The 21,941-nt window shown below is 47.8% G+C and overlaps 1 protein-coding gene across 1 annotated transcript in view; it reads right to left on the reverse strand.

Annotated features, from left to right (window-relative positions):
* LOC147082071 (uncharacterized) overlaps positions 1-21,941 on the reverse strand; it is an 84,504-nt gene that overhangs the window by 11,657 nt on the left and 50,906 nt on the right. The window contains exon 2 of the mRNA XM_085980480.1: positions 6,649-7,470. Within this exon, the coding sequence (XP_085836606.1) occupies positions 6,649-7,470 (822 nt within the window). The remainder of the gene's footprint in view (positions 1-6,648; positions 7,471-21,941) is intronic.

A 21,941-nucleotide genomic window follows, 5' to 3' on the forward strand; every position in this document is an offset into this window, starting at 1 on the left:
TCTCTAAACTTATTAGCTCGTGGCACTGGTAGCAATCCAGAGATTACTACCTTTGAGGTCCTACTTTTCAATTTAGCTCCTAACTCCCTAAATTCAGCTTGTAGGACCTCCTCCCTCTTTTTACCTACATCGTTGGTACCTACATGTACCACGACAACTGGCTGATCCCCCTCCCCCTTCAGAATGCTCTGCACCCGCTCCGAGACATCCTTGACCCTTTGCACTGGAATCGGCGATGTTTAAAGTAAGAAGTTCCTGTTTTTTCTTAATGGCGCGCCCGCAGTTTAGTGCTGATATAATCGCCTCATAAAGGTGGAGGTTCGTGTGTTACAGAAATAAGAAGGGGGAGAGTAACGATACAGTGAAACAAAGTGGAGGAAAAGGACTGTAAAAATAAAAAAAATAATAAAAAATGGCTATGCTAACCGAAGCGTTTGGACCATTTGATGAAACGGCGGAGCGATGGAGTGCTTATACAGAGCGTTTCGGATTTTGTGTGACTGCAAATGGCATTAAAGATGACGTGAAAGTGGTGACGTTCCTCAGTGTGATCAGAGCAAAAACATTTGGCTTGTTACGGAGTTTGATGCACCCGGATAAGCCCGGCGCTAAGACATATGATCAGATTGTGGAAGTTTTGGAAACACATTTCGCACCCAAGCCGCTGCTGATTGCCGAGAGGTTCAGGTTTCACAAACGAAACCAAGGGGAGGGTGAGTCCATGGCCGAATATGTTGCAGTGCTAAAGAAGCTAACTGAGCATTGTGAGTTTGGTGAAACTCTAAATGACACTGTCCGTGATAGGTTTGTGTGTGGATTAAGATGTGAAGCAACACAGAAGCGCTTGCTCACAACTGGCAAATTGATGCTTAAATCAGCAGTGGAGCTCACTGTGTCTATGGAGTTAGCAGCTAAAGATGCACAGCTGTTGGGGGCTGCAACAAGAGTGCACAGGGTAGCAGCTACACCGGATAAGCATGCAAGTGGCGCCAGAGAGTGTTACAGATGTGGAAGGTCAGGTCATCAGCCATCTGACTGCTGGTGTAAAGACCTGACCTGTCGGAAATGTGAAAAGGACACATTGAACGTGTGTGTAAAGGGCAAAGCAAACAATCCTACACAGAGACACACAAAAACAAACAAGGAAACACATCCAACTGGCATTCTAAAAAGAGAAACCTACACATGGTGAAACAAGTACAGGAAGACAGTGACACAGACTCTGATGGGGAGCGGAATCTCCATGTGTTAACGGTGAATGGAGGCTCATCAGGCTATGGAGTCACTCCACTACTAGAGGGAATACCAGTCAAAATGGAGCTGGATACGGGGGCCGCTGTCTCCTTGATTTCAGAGAAGCTATTCAAAGAAAAACTGAACCACCTATCACTGACGCCGGCCAAGCTCATCCTAAAGGCCTACACTGGGGAAACAGTCCCAATGCTGGGTAAGACAGAGGTCAAGGTGGAGCTTAATGGACAAACCGTGATGCTGCCAGTTTACGTGGTCAAGGATGACTATCCATCCCTGCTGGGCAGGCCATGGTTGCAGAAAATTCATCTGGATTGGAAAAAAGTGAATACGGTGTCAGTCGAAGAGGCGGGGCTAGCGGCAGTGTTGATAAAGCATGCGGCTGTCTTTGACAGAGAATTGGGGAGTATGAAGGGGATTACGGTCAAACTCAAGGCGAAGCCGGACAGCCAGCCACGATTCCTGAAGGCCAGGAATGTTCCCTACGCCCTCAGACCAAAGGTGGAGGCTGACCTGGAGCGCCTGGTCAAGATAGGGGTCCTGGTGCCGGTTTTGCACAGTGAGTGGGCCACGCCCGTGGTACCAGTGATGAAGAGGGATGGCACGGTTCGCTTATGTGGAGGTTTCAAAGTAACAGTGAATCCTGAGCTCTCAGCTGAACAGTACCCCCTCCCCATCATTGAAGATCTTTCGCGGGTCTAGCAGGCGGTCAGAAGTTTAGCAAGATTGATCTATGCCAAGCCTACTTGCAGATGCATGTAGAAGAGGACTCACAGAAGTACCTCACCATCACCACCCACAAGGGCCTCTACAGGTACTGCCGCCTACCCTTTGGTATAACGTCAACACCAGCATTGTTTCAGCGGGCTATGGACCAGATCTTAAGCGGCATTCCAGGGGTACAATGTTATCTCGACGATATCCTTGTCACAGGAAAGGATGACAACGAGCATCTGCAGAACCTGACGAAGACACTGGGAAGACTTGAAGAGTATGGCTTACACGTTCGCAAGGAAAAATGCAAATTTTTCCAGCCATCAGTGGAGTACCTAGGCCATGACATCGATGCGGACGGCCTACACACAGCACCGTCGAAAGTGAAAGCCATTGCCGATGCTCCTGCACCTACAAATGTCGGCCAGCTGCGGTCATTCTTAGGTCTCCTGAACTATTATGAAAAGTTTATTCCACAGCTGGCATCACTGTTGAAGCCATTACATGAGTTGTTGTGTCAGGGCAAGGCCTGGGCGTGGACAAAGGAGTGCGAAGCTGCATTCAAGAAAGCCAAAGCAGCTTTGACTGACCCCAGAGTGTTGACGTACTTTGACCCGTCGTTGCAGATTCAGCTGGCCTGTGACGCGTCGCCTTATGGCGTCGGCGCGGTCGTGTCCCACATCTTTCCCTCAGGCGAAGAGAAGCCGATTGCATTCGTGTCAAGGTCCCTTTGGGCATCATCTTTGGAATCAAAAAGTTCCATCACTACTTGTTCGGAATGAAATTCACCTTGCTGACGGATCATCCTCTGACATCGATCTTTGGTCCACACACAGGAATTCCCTCCCTGGCAGCGTGCAGGATGCAGCGCTGGGCGCTGCTGTTAAGCGCTCACAATTACAACATCAAATACCGGAGGTCAGCAGCACATGGCAATGTGGACGGATTTCAAGACTTCCGCTGCCTGTGCCCTCTGAAGGCTGTGAGCAGAAGATTTTCTACTTTGACATGGTGAGCAATGCCCCTGTCATGGCCCGGCAGGTCAAGAAAGAGACCAGAGTGGACCCTACACTATCCAAGGTGCTGGATCGGGTGATACGAGGAGACAGATCACGGGTGTCAGACGCACCACCTAAGCTCCTACCTTACCTGTCAAGAGGGAAGGAGTTGTCTGTCACGTCAGGATGCCTCCTTTGGGGCATGCGGGTGATCATACCACCAAAGCTGCAGAAACATGTCCTCAACGAGCTGCACTCAGGACATTGTGGTATTGTCCAGATGAAGGAGCTGGCACGAAGCTACTTCTGGTGGTCCGGTTTGGATCATGAAATTGAAGTTGAAGCGAAATCATGCCCATCATGCGAGACAACCAGGGATACGCCAAGAGCAGCGCCACTGCATCCATGGGAATGGCCGGCGACACCATGGCAACGGATCCATTTGGACTTCGCGGGACCAGTGGAAGGAGTGATGTTCCTGGTCACGGTGGACTCCCATTCCAAATGGCCGGAGGTTGCAGTAATGTCCACTACCACTACGGAGAAAACCATCGAGACTCAGAGAGATGTTCGGGCAATTTGGTCTGCCGGAGCAGATCGTAACCGACAACGGAACACAGTTCACATCCCAGGAGATGGAGGAGTTCCTCAAGAGCAATGGAATCCAGCACATGTTCTCCACGCCTTATCATCCATCCACGAATGGATTGGCGAAGAGATTTGTCAGAACGCTGAAATGCGCGTTGAAAGCTGCAAGAAGTGATGCTCCTCTAAAGCAGCGCCTGAATGCTTTCTTGCTGAAATACCGAAACACGCCTCATGCTACGACTGGAGCATCTCCTGCTTACCTACTCATGGGAAGGCAGCTACGGACACGCCTTGACCTGCTGAGGCCAACGTCCACAGAAGCAGTGGTGCACGCCAATCAGCAGGATCAAGTCAGCAGACGAGCTCAGAGGTCCAAAGAACGACACTTTGTGGTGGGGGGCAAAGTCCTCACGCATAACTACACCACCCCGGAGTGGTGGGTCCCAGAGATGACCGAACATGGAGACGGCATGTAGACCAGTTACTGCCAAGACAGTCGCCACAGGTAACCCAAGAAACAGAGGATCAAGGGCCGGCTGGGGGCTCCAGCAGGGACTGGTCATCCGACCCTGAGATGGTGGCACCATCCACTCTTGTGCCATCGAGGGAGGAAGCCACGCCTGCAGGGTCATGGGAGAGCCAGCCAGAGCCTGCTCCTGAGACTAGGCGTTACCCCCAAAGAGAAAGGCAGCCTCCAGAGTGCCTTAGTTACAGTTAGTGCTAACCTGTGTGTATGGGGCAGAATAATCCCCAGGGTTAGCGGAATGTAGAGGCAGTCTACCCTCTCTTCCAAAGTTATAGTCATTTTCAGTTACTCTGTTTTGTGGACATTCTATTTTAAGGGGAGGAAATATGTTGTGTATTTTGAATGTGTATTAGAATTGTCTCACATGGGATACCGTAGTGGTGATTTGCAATGCACTATGGGAAATGTAGTGCATAGAGTGAAGAAGCACATTGTAAATAAAATGGCCGTTAACTAAACTCTCCACCCCGGAGTCCTTCTTAATTGTTATATAGATAAGGGTATAAAACCCCTTGAGACACAACACTTGGGCTGATAAGTGGCAGGTAACATTCGCACCACACAAGTGCCAGGCAATGACTAACACCAACAAGCAAGCGTCTAACCACCGCCCCTTGACATTCAACGGCATTACCATCACTGAATCCCCCACCATCAACTTCCTGGGGGTCACCATTGACCAGAAACTTAACTGGACCAGCCACATAAATACTGTGGCAACAAGAGCAGGTCAGAGGCTGGGTATTCATGGCGAGTGTCTCACCTCCTGACTCCCCAAAGCCTTTCCACCATCTACAAGGCACAAGTCAGGAATGTGATGGAATACTCTCCACTTGCCTGGATGAGTGCAGCTCCAACAACACTCAAGAAGCTTGACACCACCCAAGACAAAGCAGCCCGCTTGATTGGCATCCCATCCACCACCTTAAACATTCACTCCCTCCACCACCGGTGCACCGTGGCTGCAGTGTGTACCATCTACAAGATGTACAGCAGCAACTCGCCAAGGCTTCTTCGGCAGCACCTCCCAAACCGACAACCTCTTCTACCTGGAAGAACAAGGACAGCAAGCACATGGGAACACCTGATAGAATACATATATCCCTGAAGGCAGCACGACAGGCAGAAGAGGTGGTTAAAAAGGCTTATGGGATACTTGCCTTCATTAGCCGAGGCATAGAATATAAGAGCAGGGAGGTGATGATGGAGCTGTACAAAACGCTAGTTAGGCCACAGCTGGAATACTGTGTGCAGTTCTGCTCGCCACACTATAGGAAGTATGTGATTGCATTGGAGAGGGTGCAGAGGAGATTCACCAGGATGTTACCTGGGCTGGAGCGCTTCAGCTATGAAGAGAGACTGGACAGGCTGGGGTTGTTTTCCTTAGAGCAGAGAAGGCTGAGGGGGGACCTGATTGAGGTGTACAAAATTATGAGGGGCATAGGGTAGATAGAAAGGAACTTTTCCCCTTAGTAGAGGGGTCAATAACCAAGGTAGGGGCAGGAGGTTTAGAGGGGATTTGAGGAAAAACTTTTTCACCCAGAGGGTGGTTGGAATCTGGAACTCACTGCCTGAAAGGGTGGTAGAGGCAGGAACTCTCACAACATTCAAGAAGTATTTAGATGAGCACTTGAACCGCCATAGCATACAAGGCTACGGACCAAGTGCTGGAAAATGGGATTAGAATAGACAGGGCTTGATGGCCAGTGCAGATACGATGGGCCGAAGGGCCTCTTTCTGTGCTGTATAACACTATGACTCTATGACCACCAACTCAAAGTCAAACACCATTCTAACTTGGAAGTATATTGTCATTCCTTCATCGGCGCTGGGTCAAAATCCTGGAACTCCCTCCCCGACAGCACTGTGAGAGTACCTTCACCACACGGACAGCAGCGGTTCAAGAAGGCGGCTCACCACCACCTTCTCAAGGGCAATTAGGCATGGGCAATAAATGCTGGCCTTGCCAGCGACGCCCACATCCCATGAACGAATTTTTAAAAACTTCATCCCATAACACGCGTACAAGGGCTCAGTAATGTTTAATTCATCAGAAAAAGACAAAGTACAACAACATACTGGTCAGCTTAACAGAGTCTCATCATATTTATGAGGCCACAAACTTAAAATAGTCACTAATAAATCCAGTAATGAATTCAGGAGAAATGTCTTTACCCAGAGAATGGTGAGAATGGGGAACTCGCTACCACAGGGAGTAGTTGAGGTGAACAGCACAGATGGATTTATGGGGAAGCCACACAAGGGAGAAAGGAATGGGAGGAGATGTTGATTGGGTTAATTGAAGTAGGGTGGGTGTGGGGCATAAACACCAGCATGGACCAGTTGGGCCGAATGGCCTGTTTCTGTGCTGTACATTCTATGTAACACCATCAACAATCAATCGAAGGGAATCATCAGCACAACAGATTGAAAGATTAAACAGCAGTCCAAGAATTTATAAAACATTCATCCATTCCACGTTCATGTCACCCCAGCTGTCTACAGGGCCCTGTGCTACAGAACAGTGTGAACTCGCTGGTGTCTCTTCAGCTCCCCGGAGCTTTTAAAGCTCTTACCACAGTCAGAGCATTTAAATGGTCTCTCATCAGTGTGAACACGCTGGTGTCCATTCAGATTCCTGGAGCTTTTAAAGCTCTTACCACAGTCAGAGCATTTAAATGGTCTCTCATCAGTGTGAACACACTGGTGTCTCTTCAGCTCCCCGGAGCTTTTAAAGCTCTTACCACAGTCAGAGCATTTAAATGGTCTCTCATCGGTGTGAACTCGCTGGTGTTCCAGCAGGTGGGATGACTGAGTGAATCCCTTCCCACACATGGAGCAGGTGAATGGCCTCTCCCCAGTGTGAACAAGCTGGTGTTCATTCAGATGCCCGGAGCTTTTAAAGCTCTTACCACAGTCAGAGCATTTAAATGGTCTCTCATCAGTGTGAACACGCTGGTGTCCATTCAGATTCCTGGAGCTTTTAAAGCTCTTACCACAGTCAGAGCATTTAAATGGTCTCTCATCAGTGTGAACACGCTGGTGTACATTCAGATCCCCAGAGGTTTTAAAGCTGTTCCCACAGTCAGAACATTTAAATGGTCGCTCATCAGTGTGATATTGCTGGTGTCTCAACAGGTTTGATGGCCGAATGAATCCTTTTCCACACACGGAGCAGGTGAATGGTCTCTCCCCGGTGTGAGTACGCTGGTGTCCCTTCAGATCCCCAGAGGTTTTAAAGCTCTTCCCACAGTCAGAACATTTAAATGGTCGCTCATCAGTGTGATATTGCTGGTGTCTCAACAGGTGGAATGAGCGAGTGAATCCCTTCCCACACACGGAGCAGGTGAATGGCCTCTTTCCTGCTCTCTCCAGCTGGTGTCCCTTCAGCTCCTGGGACATTTGAAAGCTTTTCCCACAGTCGGAATGTTTCACCGGCCTCTCCCCCAGTGTGAACCCGCTGGTGTGCCAGCAGATTTGAGGACCGAGTGAATCTCTTCCCACACATGGAGCAGGTGAACAGAATCTCTCCTGCTCTCTCCAGCTGGTGTCTCTTCAGATCCTGGGACCTTTTAAATCTCTTCCCACAGTCAGAACATTTAATGTGAACAAGCTGGTGTCTCAGGAGGGTGGCAGAATGAGAGAATCGCTTCAAAAACACAGAGCAGGTCAACGGTCTCTCATTGGTGTGGACAAGCTGGTGTCTCAGCAGCACGGAGGGTGCAATTAATCCCGTCCCACACACGGAGCGGGTTAAAGGTCTCTCCCTAGTGTGATCTTGCTGGTGTATCATCGGAGTGGATAACTGAGTTAATCACTTCTGGAACACAGGGCCGGTGAACGGGCTCTCCCCAGTGTGTAGCCACTGCTGTTGCTTCAGGTACTTGTAGATTTTGAAGCTCTTCCCACACTCAGAACATTGAAAAGGTCTCTCATCAGTGTGAACTCGCTGGTGTGCCAGCAGATTGGAGGACCGACTGAATCAGGTCCTGATGAATCGAGCGACTCTGTCTGTTCTTGACGTGATGTTCGGTCTGAGCTTCCTGTCTGTAAATGCTCCACTTCTAAAACCCTGTAAAAGGAGCGTAGAAAGGGGTAAGAGGGAGAATGTTGCCTCATGCCTCCCTTTCCCAGCCCAGGGGCAGTGAAGCTGATTTTCAGGCCCCAGCTGCTGCACAGGTTACATACGAACATACGAATTAGGAGCAGGAGTCGGCCACTCGGCCCCTCGAGCCTGCTCCACCATTCAATAAGATCATGGCTGATCTGATTACTCCACATTCCCACCTACCCCCGATAACCTTTCACCCCCTTGCTTATCAAGAATCTATCTACCTCTGCCTTAAAAATATTCAAAGACTCTGCTTCCACCGCCCTCTGAGGAAGAGAGTTCGAAATACTCACGACCGTCTGTAAGAAAAAATTTCTCCTCATCTCTGTCTTAAATGGGCGACCCCTTATTTTTAAACAGTGACCCCTAGTTCTAGATTCTCCCACAAGAGGAAACATCCTCTCCACATCCACCCTGTCCAGACCCCTCAGGATCTTATATGTTTCAATCAAGTCACCTCTTACTCTTCTAAACTCCAGCGGATACAAGCCTAGCCTGTCCAACCTTTCCTCATAAGACAACCCGCCCATTCCAGGTATTAGTCTAGTAAACCTTCTCTGAACTGCTTCCAACGCATTTACATCCTTCCTTAAATAAGGAGACCAATACTGTACACAGTACTCCAGATGTGGTCTCACCAATGCCCTGTATAACTGAAGCATAACCTCCCTACTTTTGTATTCAGTTTCCCTCGCAATAAACAATAACATTCTATTAGATTTCCTGATTACTTCTTGTACCTGAATACTAACCTTTTGCGATTCACGCATTAGGACACCCAGATCCCTCTGCATCTCAGAGCTCTGCAATCTCTCACCATTTAGATAATATGCTTCTTTTTTATTCTTCCTGTCAAAATGGACAACTTCACATTTTCCCACATTATACTCCATTTGACAGATCTTTGCCGACTCACTTAACTTATCTATATCCCTTTGTAGCCTCCTTATGTCCTCTTCACAATTTACTTTCCTACCTATCTTTGTGTCATCAGCAAATTTAGCAACCATGCCTTCGGTCCCTTCATCCAAGTCATTTATATAAATTGTAAAAAGTTGGGTTCCCAGCACTGATCCCTGTGGCACACCACTCGTTACATCTTGCCAACCAGAAAATGACCCATTTATGCCTACTCTCTGTTTCCTATTAGCTAGCCAATCTTCTAGCCATGCCAACATGTTACTCCCTAAACCATGAGCTTTTATTTTCCGCAATAACCTTTGATGTGGCACCTTATCAAATGCCTTCTGGAAATCTAAGTACAGTACATCCACCGGTTCCCCTTTATCCACAGCACATGTTACTTCCTCAAAGAACTCCAATAAATTGGTTAAACATGATTTCCCTTTCACAAAACCATGTTGACTCTGCCTGATTACCTTGAACTTTTCCAAGTGCCCTGCTATAACGTCTTTAATAATAGCTTCTAACATCTTCCCTATGACAGATGTTAAGCTAACTGGCCTGTAGTTTCCTGCTTTCTCTCTCCCTCCCTTTTTGAATAAAGGAGTTACATTTGCTATTTTCCAATCTAATGGAACCTTCCCCGAATCTAGGGAATTTTGGAAAATTAAAACCAACGCATCAACTATCTCACTAGCCACTTCTTTTAAGACCCTAGGATGAAGTCCATCAGGACCCGGGAACTTGTCAGCCCACAGCTCCAACAATTTGCTCAGTACCACTTCCCTGGTGATTGTACTTTTCTTGAGTTCCTCCCTCCCTTCCATTTCCTGATTTACAGCTATTTCTGGGATGTTACTTGAATCCTCTATAGTGAAGACCGATGCAAAATACCTGTTCAATTCAACTGCCATCTCCTTATTTTCCATTATTAATTCCCCAGACTCACTTTCTATAGGACCAATGCTCACTTTGTTAACTCTTTTCTTTTTTAAATATCTATAGAAACTCTTACTATCTGTGTTTATATTTCTAGCTAGCTTTCTCTGGTACTCTCATTTTTCTCTCCTTATTAATCTTTTAGTCATTCTTTGCTGTTTTTTATATTCTGTCCAATCTTCTGACCTGCCAGCCATCTTTGCACAATTATATACTTTTTCTTTAAGTCTGATACTATCTTTAACTTTCTTAGTTAACCACGGATGGTGGGTCCTCCCCTTGGAATTTTTCTTTCTCGTTGGAATGTATCTATTCTGTGTATTCTGAAATATCCCCTTAAATGTCTGCCACTGCGACTCTATTGACCTCTCCCTTAACCTAATTTGCCTGTTCACTTTAGCTAGCTCTGCTTTCATGCCCTCAGAATTGCCCTTATTTAAGTTTAAAATACTAGTCTTGGACCCACTCGTCTCTCCCTCAAACTGAATGTAAAATTCAATCATATTATGATCGCTGCTACCTAGGGGCGCCTTCACTATGAAGTCATTAATTAATCCTATCTCATTGCACAATACCAGGTCTAGTATAGTCTGCTCTCTGGTTGGCTCCAGAACGTGCTGTTCTAAGAAACCATCCCGAAAACATTCTATGAACTCCTCAAAAACAACAGAAAATGCTGGAAAAACTCAGCAGGTCAGGCAACATCCGTGGAGAGAAATTTGAGTTGACGTTTCGGGTCGAACCCTTCTTCAAAACTGGGAAGAAAAGAAATTAGATCGAAGGCAGGGTTGCGATCGGACAAAAGAAGTGAAAGAAACAAAAGAGCTAGACGAGATGGTAATAGGCTGAGATTAGGTGTAAAGTGTTCCTTTTGTCCTCACCTTTCACCCCACCAGCCTCCACATTCAACGGATCATCCTCTGGCATTTCCGCTACCTCCAAAGTGATCCCACCACCAAACGTATCTTCCCCTCCCTTCCCCTTTCAGCATTCCGTAGGGACCGCTCCCTCCGAGACACCCTAGTCCACTCCTCTATCATCCCAGACAGCTCTTCCCCTTTGCCTGGCACCTTCCCGTGCAAGCAGAGGAGATGTAACACCTGCCCCTATACCTCCCCCCTTCCCACTGTCCAGGGCCCCAAACACCCGTTCCAGGTGAAACAGCGATTTACTTGTACTTCTTGCAATCTAGTATACTGTATTCGCTGCTCACGATGCGGTCTCCTCTACATTGGGGAGACCAAAGGCAGATTGGGTGACCGCTTTGCGGAACACCTCCGTTCAGTCCGTAAGGAACCCGGTTACCAGGACGCCAAGTTGGACAGCCAGGGGTAATGTGCAGGCCAGGTGTGTGGAAGAAACCGAGGGGAAACATTGAGAAAGACAGAGGAAACATCGAGAGAGAGAGAGGGGAAACATCGAGAGAGACCAAGATGGAAACATCGAGAAAGACTGAGGGGGCACTTTATTTATTTAATTTTATTTATTTATTTAATGAATTAATTAAATTTATTTAATTATAAGTTGTGAGTTCCTCACGATGCTCTCCCAGTGCGGCCACCCTGTAACCAGAGATTATTCTAGAAGCCTGGGTAGAAATATCAATGTAATTACTGTAGAAATTACTTTTTGTTACATTATTGCTTGTTCATTTTATGTGCTGTCTTTTTATGTCTTTTATTTATTTTATGTCTGCTTTATTTATATTTAAAGTATGTATGCGTGTATATGTCGGGATGTGTTTTTTTGTGATGGCGCCGATGAAGATGGCTGCCGTCCTTGCGAGCTCCGTGCGTACCAGGCAGCTCAGTGTTCTTGCTGCCTGGTGCTCTCGGCTCGTCAAGGAAAAAGCATTTCACTGACTAGATTACACTTCTTGTATTTAGTTATGTGACCAATAAAATTGTAATTGTAATTGTAAAAAAGGGTGACCCCGAGCTTCCGGTCGCCTGTCATTTTAATTCACCGCTCCATTCCCACTCGGACCTCACCGTCCTTGGCCTCTTGTATTGTTCCACGGAAGCTCAACGTAAACTCGAGGAACAGCACCTCATCTTCCGATCAGGCACTTTGCAGCCTTCCGGACTCAATATCGAGTTCAACAATTTCAGATCATAACCTCGGCCCCTATCACAATTTTTTCTTGTAATTTTTCCACTCCTTTTCCCCCCCCCCCCCCTTTCCATTTGTTTCTCTCTCACACCTGGCAGCTATCTCTTGCCCTGCCAGTACATTTACACCTAATCTCAGCCTATTACCATCTCGTCGAGCTCTTTTGTTTCTTTCACTTCTTTTGTCCGATCGCAGCCCTCCCTTCGATCTAATTTCTTTTCTTTCCAGTTTTGAAGAAGGGTTCAACCCGAAACGTCAACTCAAATTTCTCTCCACGGATGTTGCCTGACCTGCTGAGTTTTTCCAGCATTTTCTGTTGTTATTTCGGATTTCCAACATCTGCAGTATTTTGCTATCGTACTATGAACTCCTCATCTAGGTTACCTTTGCCTATCTGATTTTTCCAGTCTATATGTAGATTAAAATCCCCCATGATTATTGCCATACCTTTCTGACAAGCTCCCATTATTTCTTCCTTTATACAAACTGACTGTAAAAGCTTTTATAGATATGTGAAGAGAAAAAGATTGGTGAAGTCAAGCGTAGGTCCCTTGCAGTCAGAATCAGGGGAATTTATAATGGGGAACAAAGAAATGGCAGACCAATTAAATACATACTTTGGTTCAGTCTTCACAAAGGAGGACACAAATAACCTCCCAGAGATGTCGGGGATCATAGGGTCTAATGAGAGGGAGGAACTGAAAGAAATCAGTATTTGTAGGGAAATGGTGTTGGGGAAATTGACGGGATTGAAGGCCGATAAATCCCCAGGGCCTGATAATCTACATCCTAGGGTACTTAAGGAAGTGGCCCTATGTATTCAATCTTTCCTTGTAGCTGAAATTCTCTAGTCCTGGCAACATCACTGGCATCTACCCGGCAATGTGGAAAATTGCCCAAGTATGTCCTGTCTACAAAAAGCAGGACAAATCCGACCCGGCCAATTACCGTCCCATCAGTCTACTCTCAATCATCAGCAAAGTGATGGAAGGTGTCGTCGACAGTGCTATCAAGCCGCACTTACTCAGCAATAACCTGCTAACTGACGCCCAGTTTGGGTTCCGCCAGGGCCACTCAGCTCCTGACCTCATTACAGCCTTGGTCCAAACATTCAAGCATAACCTCCCTGCTCTTACATGATACAGAGAAAGAGAGAGGCACTGACGTATGAGGAGAGATTAGGTCGATTGGGCTTATACTCGCTGGAGTTTAGAAGAATGAGAGGGGATCTCATTGAAACTTATAAAATTCTAACAGGACTAGACAGACTAGATGCAGGAAGGATGTTCCCGATGGCGGGGGAGTCCAGAACCAGGGGTCACAGTCTAAGGATAAGGGGGAAGCCATTTAGGACAGAGATGAGGAGGAATTTCTTCCCCCAGAGAGTGGTGAACCTGTGGAATTCTCTACTACAGAAGGCAGTAGAGGCCAATTCATTAAATATATTCAAGAAGGAGTTAGATATATTTCTTAAGGCTAAAGGGATCAAGGGATATGGGGAGAAAGCAGGGACAGGGTACTGAATTTGGATGATCAGCCATGATCTCATTAAATGACGGAGCAGGCTCGAGGGGCCAAATGGCCTACTCCTGCTCCTATCTTCTATGTTTCTATGTATTCAATCTTTCCTTGTAGCTGAAATTCTCTAGTCCTGGCAACATCCTCGTAAGTCTCCTGTCTCAAGCAATCACATCTTTCCTGCAATGGGGCGAGCAGGACTGCACGCAGCACTCTAGCCGGTGGCCTAACTGGTGTTTTGTACAGTTCAAGCAGAACCTCCCTGCTCTTACATGATACAGAAAGAGAGAGGTACTGCCCCTTTAAATACCTGGGGGGCACCCATTTCCCTTTAAATGGCCAAGCAATAATTTTCTTGGAAAAGGGGCCGCAGTCCCCTTTGACTCACCCCCCCCGCCCTTCACCCACCACAAATACTCACAAGAGAGAGAGAGAGAGAGAGCAGGAAGAATGCTGGTCTTTGTCCCTTTAAAAGTGGCTGCCCACCAAAATGTAAACAGCACCAGGGCTCTTTGTTCTGGATAAAAGTCAAAAAGAGAAAAGGTTCACTTATTTTTAAATGAATGCAGTTGATGAATAGCCTTGCAATAAACGTAATGTAAAGGAATAAACACTCACAAGCTGGGTTTTTTTCCACCCCCTCCTCCCCTTCCCTTTAACAGCTCCTGCAGACAATGAAAGCAGGAAAGCGGCCTGCAGCCCACCGAGGTCCCACCCCCCTCCGTCCCGCGCCGCCACTGGTTGGAGGACCATCAGCCCGCCCGGTCCTCCCAGCGTTTTCCGCGCTGCTGATTGGCGGGCGCCTCGCGTCTGACGCAAGCACGCAACGCCCAGGGGTCGGTTGGATCGGCGGACGCCACCGCAAGGTAAAAAAAAGACACCCCACACAAATGAGGAAACACAAAAATAATAATAATCGCACTTTACAGGGGAGGAGGTTGGGGGAATTAATGAGTGTTTTCAATCTGTTTCGCAAAAAAAAATATTTGAAAAGCTTCCCAACGGTGCGAGGCGGGCTGCGCATGCGCTCCAGCCAGCCTTTGACTCCCCCACGTGGGCCCGGGGGCCGGACACGCCCACTTGCCTTCCCCTGCACCAATCACAGCGCGGGTAGGCGCAACACGAGGCTGACAGTGCGCCTGCGCGGGACTTCCGGGGAGCAGACAGAAGGCCGGGACCGGGGAAGAGGCGGAATCAGCGGCCGGGGTAGAGTAAAGTGTTGGGGAATCGATTTAAATCGAAGTGAGGCGGGGGAGCGGAGAGCGAGATTATAAAGTAAAAAATACGAGAAAACCAAACCTGAGAGTCGGGCGGGACCTCCGCGGACACCGAACGGAGCGGATTGAGGCGCGCGGAGTGAGCCGGAGCAATGTGATTCTGACTGACGGGAGCACTGACCAATAGGAAGAGGGCTGAGGTGGGAGGACTGAACTGGGCAGCCTGGTCCTCCAACCAATGGCGGCGCGGCAAGGGGGCGGGGCCTCCTCTCCAGCTCAGGTGCGCTGGGGCCGATTGTGACGCGCTGTCCCCAGGTGAGAGCAGCTCAGTCAGCACAGAGCTGGGGCTGGAATCTGGGAGAGGGGCAGCGGGCCTGGCAAAGGGATACAAGCTTCACAATACAAGCTTCTTTCAAATGCACAATTGTTTCCAACACACAGCCTTGGTCACTCTGCAAAAAAAACAATAACAATTCATCATAACTCCCCTGCTTTAGGAGAGGGGTAGAGTGCAAAAGCAAGGAAGTTATGATGAAACTGTGTAAAAGACTGGAGTCAGCTGTGGCTCAGTGCACTCCAGTGCGGTGCTCAGGGAGCGCCACACTGTCGGAGGGGCAGTACTGAGGGAGCGCCTCACTGTCGGGGGGCAGTGCTGAGGGAGCGCCGCACTGTCGGAGGGGCAGTACTGAGGGAGCGCCTCACTGCCGGAGGGGCAGTACTGAGGGAGCACCGCACTGTTGGAGGGGCGGTGCTGAGGGAGTGCTGCTCCATCGGAGGGTCAGTACTGAAGGAGTGCCGCACTGTCGAAGGGGCAGTACTGAGGGAGCGCTGCTCCATCGGAGGGGCAGTACTGAGGGAGCGCTGCACTGTCGGAGGGGCAGTGCTCAAGGAGCGCTGCTGCATCGGAGGGGCAGTACTGAGGGAGCGCTGCACTGTTGGAGGGGCAGTACTGAGGGAGAGCCGCATTGTCGGAGGGGCAGTAATGAAGGAGCGCTGCAGTGTCGGAGGTGCCGTCCTACGGATGAGACATTAAACCGAGGCCCCCGTCTGCCCCCTCAGTGGATGTAAAAGATCCCGTGGTGCTATTTCGAAGAAGTTATCCCCGATGTTTTGAGCCCAATATTTATTCCTCAATCAACATGACGAAAAAACATTATCTGGTCATTATCACATTGCTGTTTGTGGGAGCTTGCTGTGTGCAAATTGGCTGCCGCGTTTCCCACATTACAACAGTGACTACACTTCAAAAAGTACTTCATTGGCTGTAAAGCGCTTTGGGACGTCCGGTGGTCGTGAAAGGCAGTTAAGAAGGCAAATGGTATGCTGGCCTTCATTATAAGAGGATTTGAGTACAGGAGTAAAGAAGTCTTACTCCAATTATATCTTCTTCTTAGGAAGTCCCTTGGAACTGAGGATGACTTGCTTCCACATTAAAAATGAGTTCTCAGGTGTAAGGGTAAACCGGGAGAGCTTCTTCTCCCCGAGACGGACCCTCTGATATAAAGGGTCGACTGGATCGATGTTTATCTGTAATTTATACAGAGGTCTGGTCGTCTTCCGAGCTCTTTCCCCTAGAGGAGAGGGTAGAATGGGGGTCTTTAGTGTTAAATGGTTTCACCTGGGTCCATTGCATCCATCACATACCGATCGGTTCCTGTAGACAAACACACGTATCACTTGTCATTAATACAGTACATGGCCCCATCCAATGGGCCCCATTCCCTTTCTTCCGATAACTTGCGTCATTACTTGTTGACCTATTCTGGGCAACTCATCTGGTTTAAGTCCAGCATTCTGCCTTTCTAGATCTTTAATCTGTTGTTGGTTCCTTACTACTTTATTTAGTGCTTGTACCTCCTGATTTAGTTGTACTAAGTATTGCCTTAATCTATCTTGCACTGGTCCTGGTCCTAAATACATACTTTAGTTCTGTCTTCACAAAGGAGGACACAAATAACCTCCCAGAGATGTCGGGGAACATAGGGTCTGATGAAAGGGTGCAACTGAAAGAAATCAATATTTGTAGGGAAATGGTGTTAGGGAAATTGATGGGATTGAGGGCCGATAAATCCCCAGGGCCTGATAATCTACATCCTAGGCTACTGAAGGAAGTGGCCCTAGAAATAGTAGATGCATTGCTGATCATCTTCCAAAATTTGATAGACTCTGGAACAGTACCCATGGATTGGAGGGTAGCTAATGTTACCCCACTATTCAAAAAAGGTGGTAGAGAGAAAATGGGGAATTACAGACCGGTAAGCCTGACATCGGTAGTGGGGAAAATGCTAGAGTCCATTATAAAAGATGTAATAGCTGAGCACTTGGAAAACAGTGACAGGATCGGACAAAGTCAGCATGGATTTACAAAAGGTAAATCGTGCTTGACTAATCTACTGGAATTTTTTGAGGATATAACTGGGAAAATAGATAAGGGAGAACCAGTAGATGTGGTGTATTTGGACTTGAAAAGGCTTTCGATAAGGTCCCGCATAAGTGATTAGCGTGTAAAGTTAAGGCACATGGGATTGGGGGCAAGGTATTGACTTGGATAGAGAACTGGTTGGCGGACAGAAAGCTGAGAGTAGGAATTAACGGGTCTTTTTCCGAGTGGCAGGCAGTGACTAGTGGGGTACCGCAGGGATCGGTCCTTGGACCCCAGCTATTCACAATATACATTAATGATCTAGATAAGGGAACTAGATGTAATATCTCCAAATTTGCAGACGACACAAAGCTGGGTGGGCGTGTGTACTGCGAGGAGGATACCGAGAAACTCCAGGTTGATTTGGACAGGCTGGATGATTGGGCAGAAGCGTGGCAGATGCAATATAACGTGGATAAATGCGAGGTTATCCACTTTGGTGTCAAAAACAGAAAGGCAGACTAGTATCTGAATGGCAATAGATTGGGAGAAGGGGAAGTGCAACGAGACCTGGGTGTCCTTGTGCACCACTCGCTGAAGGTAAGCATGCAGGTGCAGCAGGCGGTGAAGAAGGCAAATGGTATGTTGGCCTTCATAGCGAGAGGGTTTGAGTGCAGGAACAAGGATGTCTTGCTGCAGTTGTACAGGGCCTTGGTGAGACCACATCTTGAGTATTGTGTGCAGTTTTGGTCACCTTATCTGAGGAAGGATGTTCTTGCCATGGAAGGAGTTCAGCGAAGATTCACAAGGCTGATCCCTGGGATGGCACGAATGACGTATGAGGAGAGATTGGGACGATTGGGCTTGTACTCGCTGGAGTTTAGAAGAATGAGAGGGGATCTCATCGAAACCTATAAAATTCTGACAGGTCTGGACAAACTAGATGCAGGAAGGATGTTCCCGATGGTCAGGGAGTCCAGAACCAGGGGTCACAGTCTAAGGATAAGGGGTAAGCCATTTAGGACAGAGATGAGGAGGAATTTCTTCACCCAGAGTGTGGTGAACCTGTGGAATTCTCTACCACAGAAGGCAGTAGAGGCCAATTCATTAAATATATTCAAGAAGGAGTTGGATATATTTCTTGAGGCTAAAGGGATCAAGGGATATGGGGAGAAGGCAGGGACCGGGTACTGAATTTGGATGATCAGCCACGATCTCATTGAATGGCGGAGCAGGCTCGAGGGGCCGAATGGCCAACTCCTGCTCCTATCTTCTATGTTTCTAACTCTTTGCTTCCTGTCTGCCAACCAGTTCTTTATCCAAGTCAGTACCTTGCCCCCAACCCCATGTGCCTTAACATTACACGCTAACCTCTTATGCGGGACCTTATCGAAAGCCTTCTGAAAGTCCAAATACACCACATCCACTGGTTCTCCCTTATCTGTTCTACCAGTTACATCCTCAAAAAATTCCAGTAGATTAGTCAAGCACGATTTACCTTCTTGTAAATCCATGTTGACTTTGTCCAATCCTGTCACTGTTTTCCAAGTGCTCTGCTATTACATCTTTTATAATGGACTCTAGCATTTTCCCCACTACCGATGTCAGGCTTACTGGTCTGTAATTCCCCGTTTTCTCTCTACCACCTTTTTTGAATAGTGGGGTAACATTAGCTACCCTCCAATCCATGGGAACTGTTCCAGAGTCTATCGAATTTTGGAAGATGACCAGCAATTCCGACCCTCTAGTGCTACTTGTCTCTCCCAGTCCTCTCTTCACCTTGTTTCTCCTCTCTAATGTTTCATCCTGGTGCCCATCCCCCTGTCAAATTAATTTACACCCTCCCCCACAGCACTAGTTAACCGTCCCATGAGGACATTGGTCCCAGCTCTGTTGAGGTGCAACCCGTCCACCTTGGACAGGTCCCTCCTGCCCCAGAACTGGTCCCTCCTGCCCCAGGAATCTGAAGTCCTGCAATATTTCTCTTTCAGGTACTTATCCAATTCCCTTTTGAAAGCGGTGATTGAATCTGCCTCCACCACCCTTTCAGGCAGTGCATTCCAGATCCTAACCACTCGCTGCGTCAAAAAGTTTTTCCTCATGTCGCCTTGGGTTCTTTTGTCAATCACCTTAAATCTGTGTCCTCTGGTTCTTGACCCCTCTGCCAATTGGAAGAGTTTCTCTCTATCTACTCTGTCCAGACCCCTCTTGATTTTGAACACCTCTGTCAAATCTCCTCTCAATCTTCTCTGCTCCAAGGAGAACAACCCCAGCTTCTCCAGTCTATCAATGTAACTAAAGTCCCTCATCCCTGGAATCATTCTCGTAAATCTTTTCTGCACCCTCTCTAAGGCCTTCACATCCTTCCTAAAGTGCGGTGCCCAGAATTGGACACAATGCTCCAGTTGAGGCTGAACTAGTGTTTTATAAAGGTTCATCATAATTTCACACTTTTGTACTCTATACCTCTATTCATGAAGCCCAGGTTCCCATCAGCTTTTTTAACTGCTTTCTCAACCTGCCCTGCCACCTTCAATAATTTGTGCACATATACCCCCAGGTCTCTCTGTTCATGCACCCACTTTAGGATTGTACCCTTTAGTTTAGATTTCCTCTCCTCATTCTTTCTACCAAAATGTATCACTTCACATATTTCTGCATTAAATTTAATCTGTCACGTGTCCGCCCATTCCACCAGCCTGTCTATGTCCACTTGAAGTCTATCACTATCTTCCTCACTGTTCACTATACTTCCAAGTTCTGTGTCATCTGCAAATTTTGAAATTGTGCCCTGTACACCCACATCCAAGTCTTTAATATAGATCAAGAAAACCAGTGGTCCTAGAACCGACCCCTGGGGAACACCACTGTGTACCTTCCTCCAGTCCGAAAAACAACCGTTCACCACTACTCACTGTTTCCTGTCACTTAGCCAATTCCCTATCCATGCAGCCACTGTCCCTTTTACTCCATGGGCTTCAACTTTGCTGGTAAGCCTATTATGTGGCACTTTGTCGAACGCCTTTTGGAAATCCATGCACACCACGTCAACCGCATTGCCCTCATCAACCCTCCCTGTTACCTCATCAAAAAACTCCATCAAGTTGGTTAAACACGATTTGCCTTTAACAAATCCATGCTGGCTTTCCTTAATTAATCCACACTGTTAGTTTTGTCCCTGATTTTTGTTTCTAAAAGCTTCCCCACTACCGAGGTCAAACTGACTGGCCCGTGGTTGCTGGGTTTGTCCTTACACCCTTTTTTGAACAAGGGTGTGACATTTGCAATTCTCCAGTCCTCTGGCACCACCCCAGTTTCTAATGAGGATTTGGAAGGTTATGGCCAGTACCTCCGCAATTTCTTCCTTCACTTCCCTCAGCGTACTAGGATGCTTCCCATCTGGTCCTGGTGACTTATCGACTTTAAGTACAGCCAGCCTTTCTAGTACCTTGTCTTTATCAATTTTATCCCATCCAGTATCTCCTCTACCTCCTCCTTCACTATGTCTATGGCAGCATCTTCTTCCTTGGTGAAGACAGATGCAAAGTACTGATTTAGTACCTCAGCCTTACCCTCTGCCTCCGTGCGTAGGTCTCCTTTTTGGTCCCTAATCGGCCCCACCCCTCCTCTTACTACCCGTTTACTATTTATATGCCTATAGAAGACTTTTGGATTACCTTTTATGTTAGCTGCCATTCTATTCTCATACCCTCTCTTTGCCCCTCGTATTTTCTTTTTCACTTCTCCTCTGAACTTTCTATATTTAGCCTGATTCTCAGATGTATTCTCGACCTGACATCTGTCATACGCGCTCTTTTTCTGCTTCATCTTACTCTCTATCTCTTTCGTCATCCAGGGAGCTCTGACTTTAGTTGCCCTACATTTCCCCTTAGTGGGAATGTACCTCGACTGTACCCGAATTATTTCCTCTTTAAAGGCAGCCCATTGTTCCTCTACAGTTTTTCCTGCCAATCTTTGATTCCAATTTACCCGGGCTGGATCCATTCTCATCCCACTGAAATTGGCCTTGCCCCACAGTGCAGTGGATGCGCTCTAGACTGCACTCTCCCCCCGAGGTGTCGTCACCCTCACCGGGATTCAGCACTGAAAACCGGTTTGAGGGCGCCGCACTCCCGGGGGATTCCTGCACTGCCTTGCCTCCTCAAACCCTGCTGGGCGGCCACCCAGTTACAATTCCCACGAACTCTGTGGCTGCGGGGTGACCCCCTCCTGGAACGTGTGCTCCAGGAACCTCTCAGCCTCCCGTCTGCCCGGCAGTGACTCCAGCCGCTCCCCAAGCTCAGAGACCCTAAGCTTGAGTTCCAGCCACGGGAGGCGCTTCCTGCACACGCGGTTCACCAGGACACGTGAAGCGTCCCAGAGTTCCCGCATGGCATGGGAATTGCAGCCATCGGTCCCATCGTTTGGCTTAAAATCTGTCTACTTAAGCTATAGATATATATGATGTGAGGTTAGTGTGTCCTCACCCCTGTTTATTATTCAATCAGTGATTGTCCCTTTGCCAGGCCCGCTGCCTGCGGCCCCTCTCCCAGATTCCAGCCCCAGCTACGTGCTGACTGAGCTGCTCTCACCTGGGGACAGCGCATCAAGAAGGAGTTAGATATATTTCTTAAGGCTAAAGGGACCAAGGGATATGGGGAGAAAGCAGGGACAGGGTACTGAGTTTGGATGATCAGCGATG

Source organism: Somniosus microcephalus, unplaced genomic scaffold, assembly GCF_052327205.1.
Source record: "Somniosus microcephalus isolate GS21.2 unplaced genomic scaffold, FLI_Smic_1.0 scaffold195, whole genome shotgun sequence".
Classification (NCBI taxonomy): domain Eukaryota; kingdom Metazoa; phylum Chordata; class Chondrichthyes; order Squaliformes; family Somniosidae; genus Somniosus; species Somniosus microcephalus.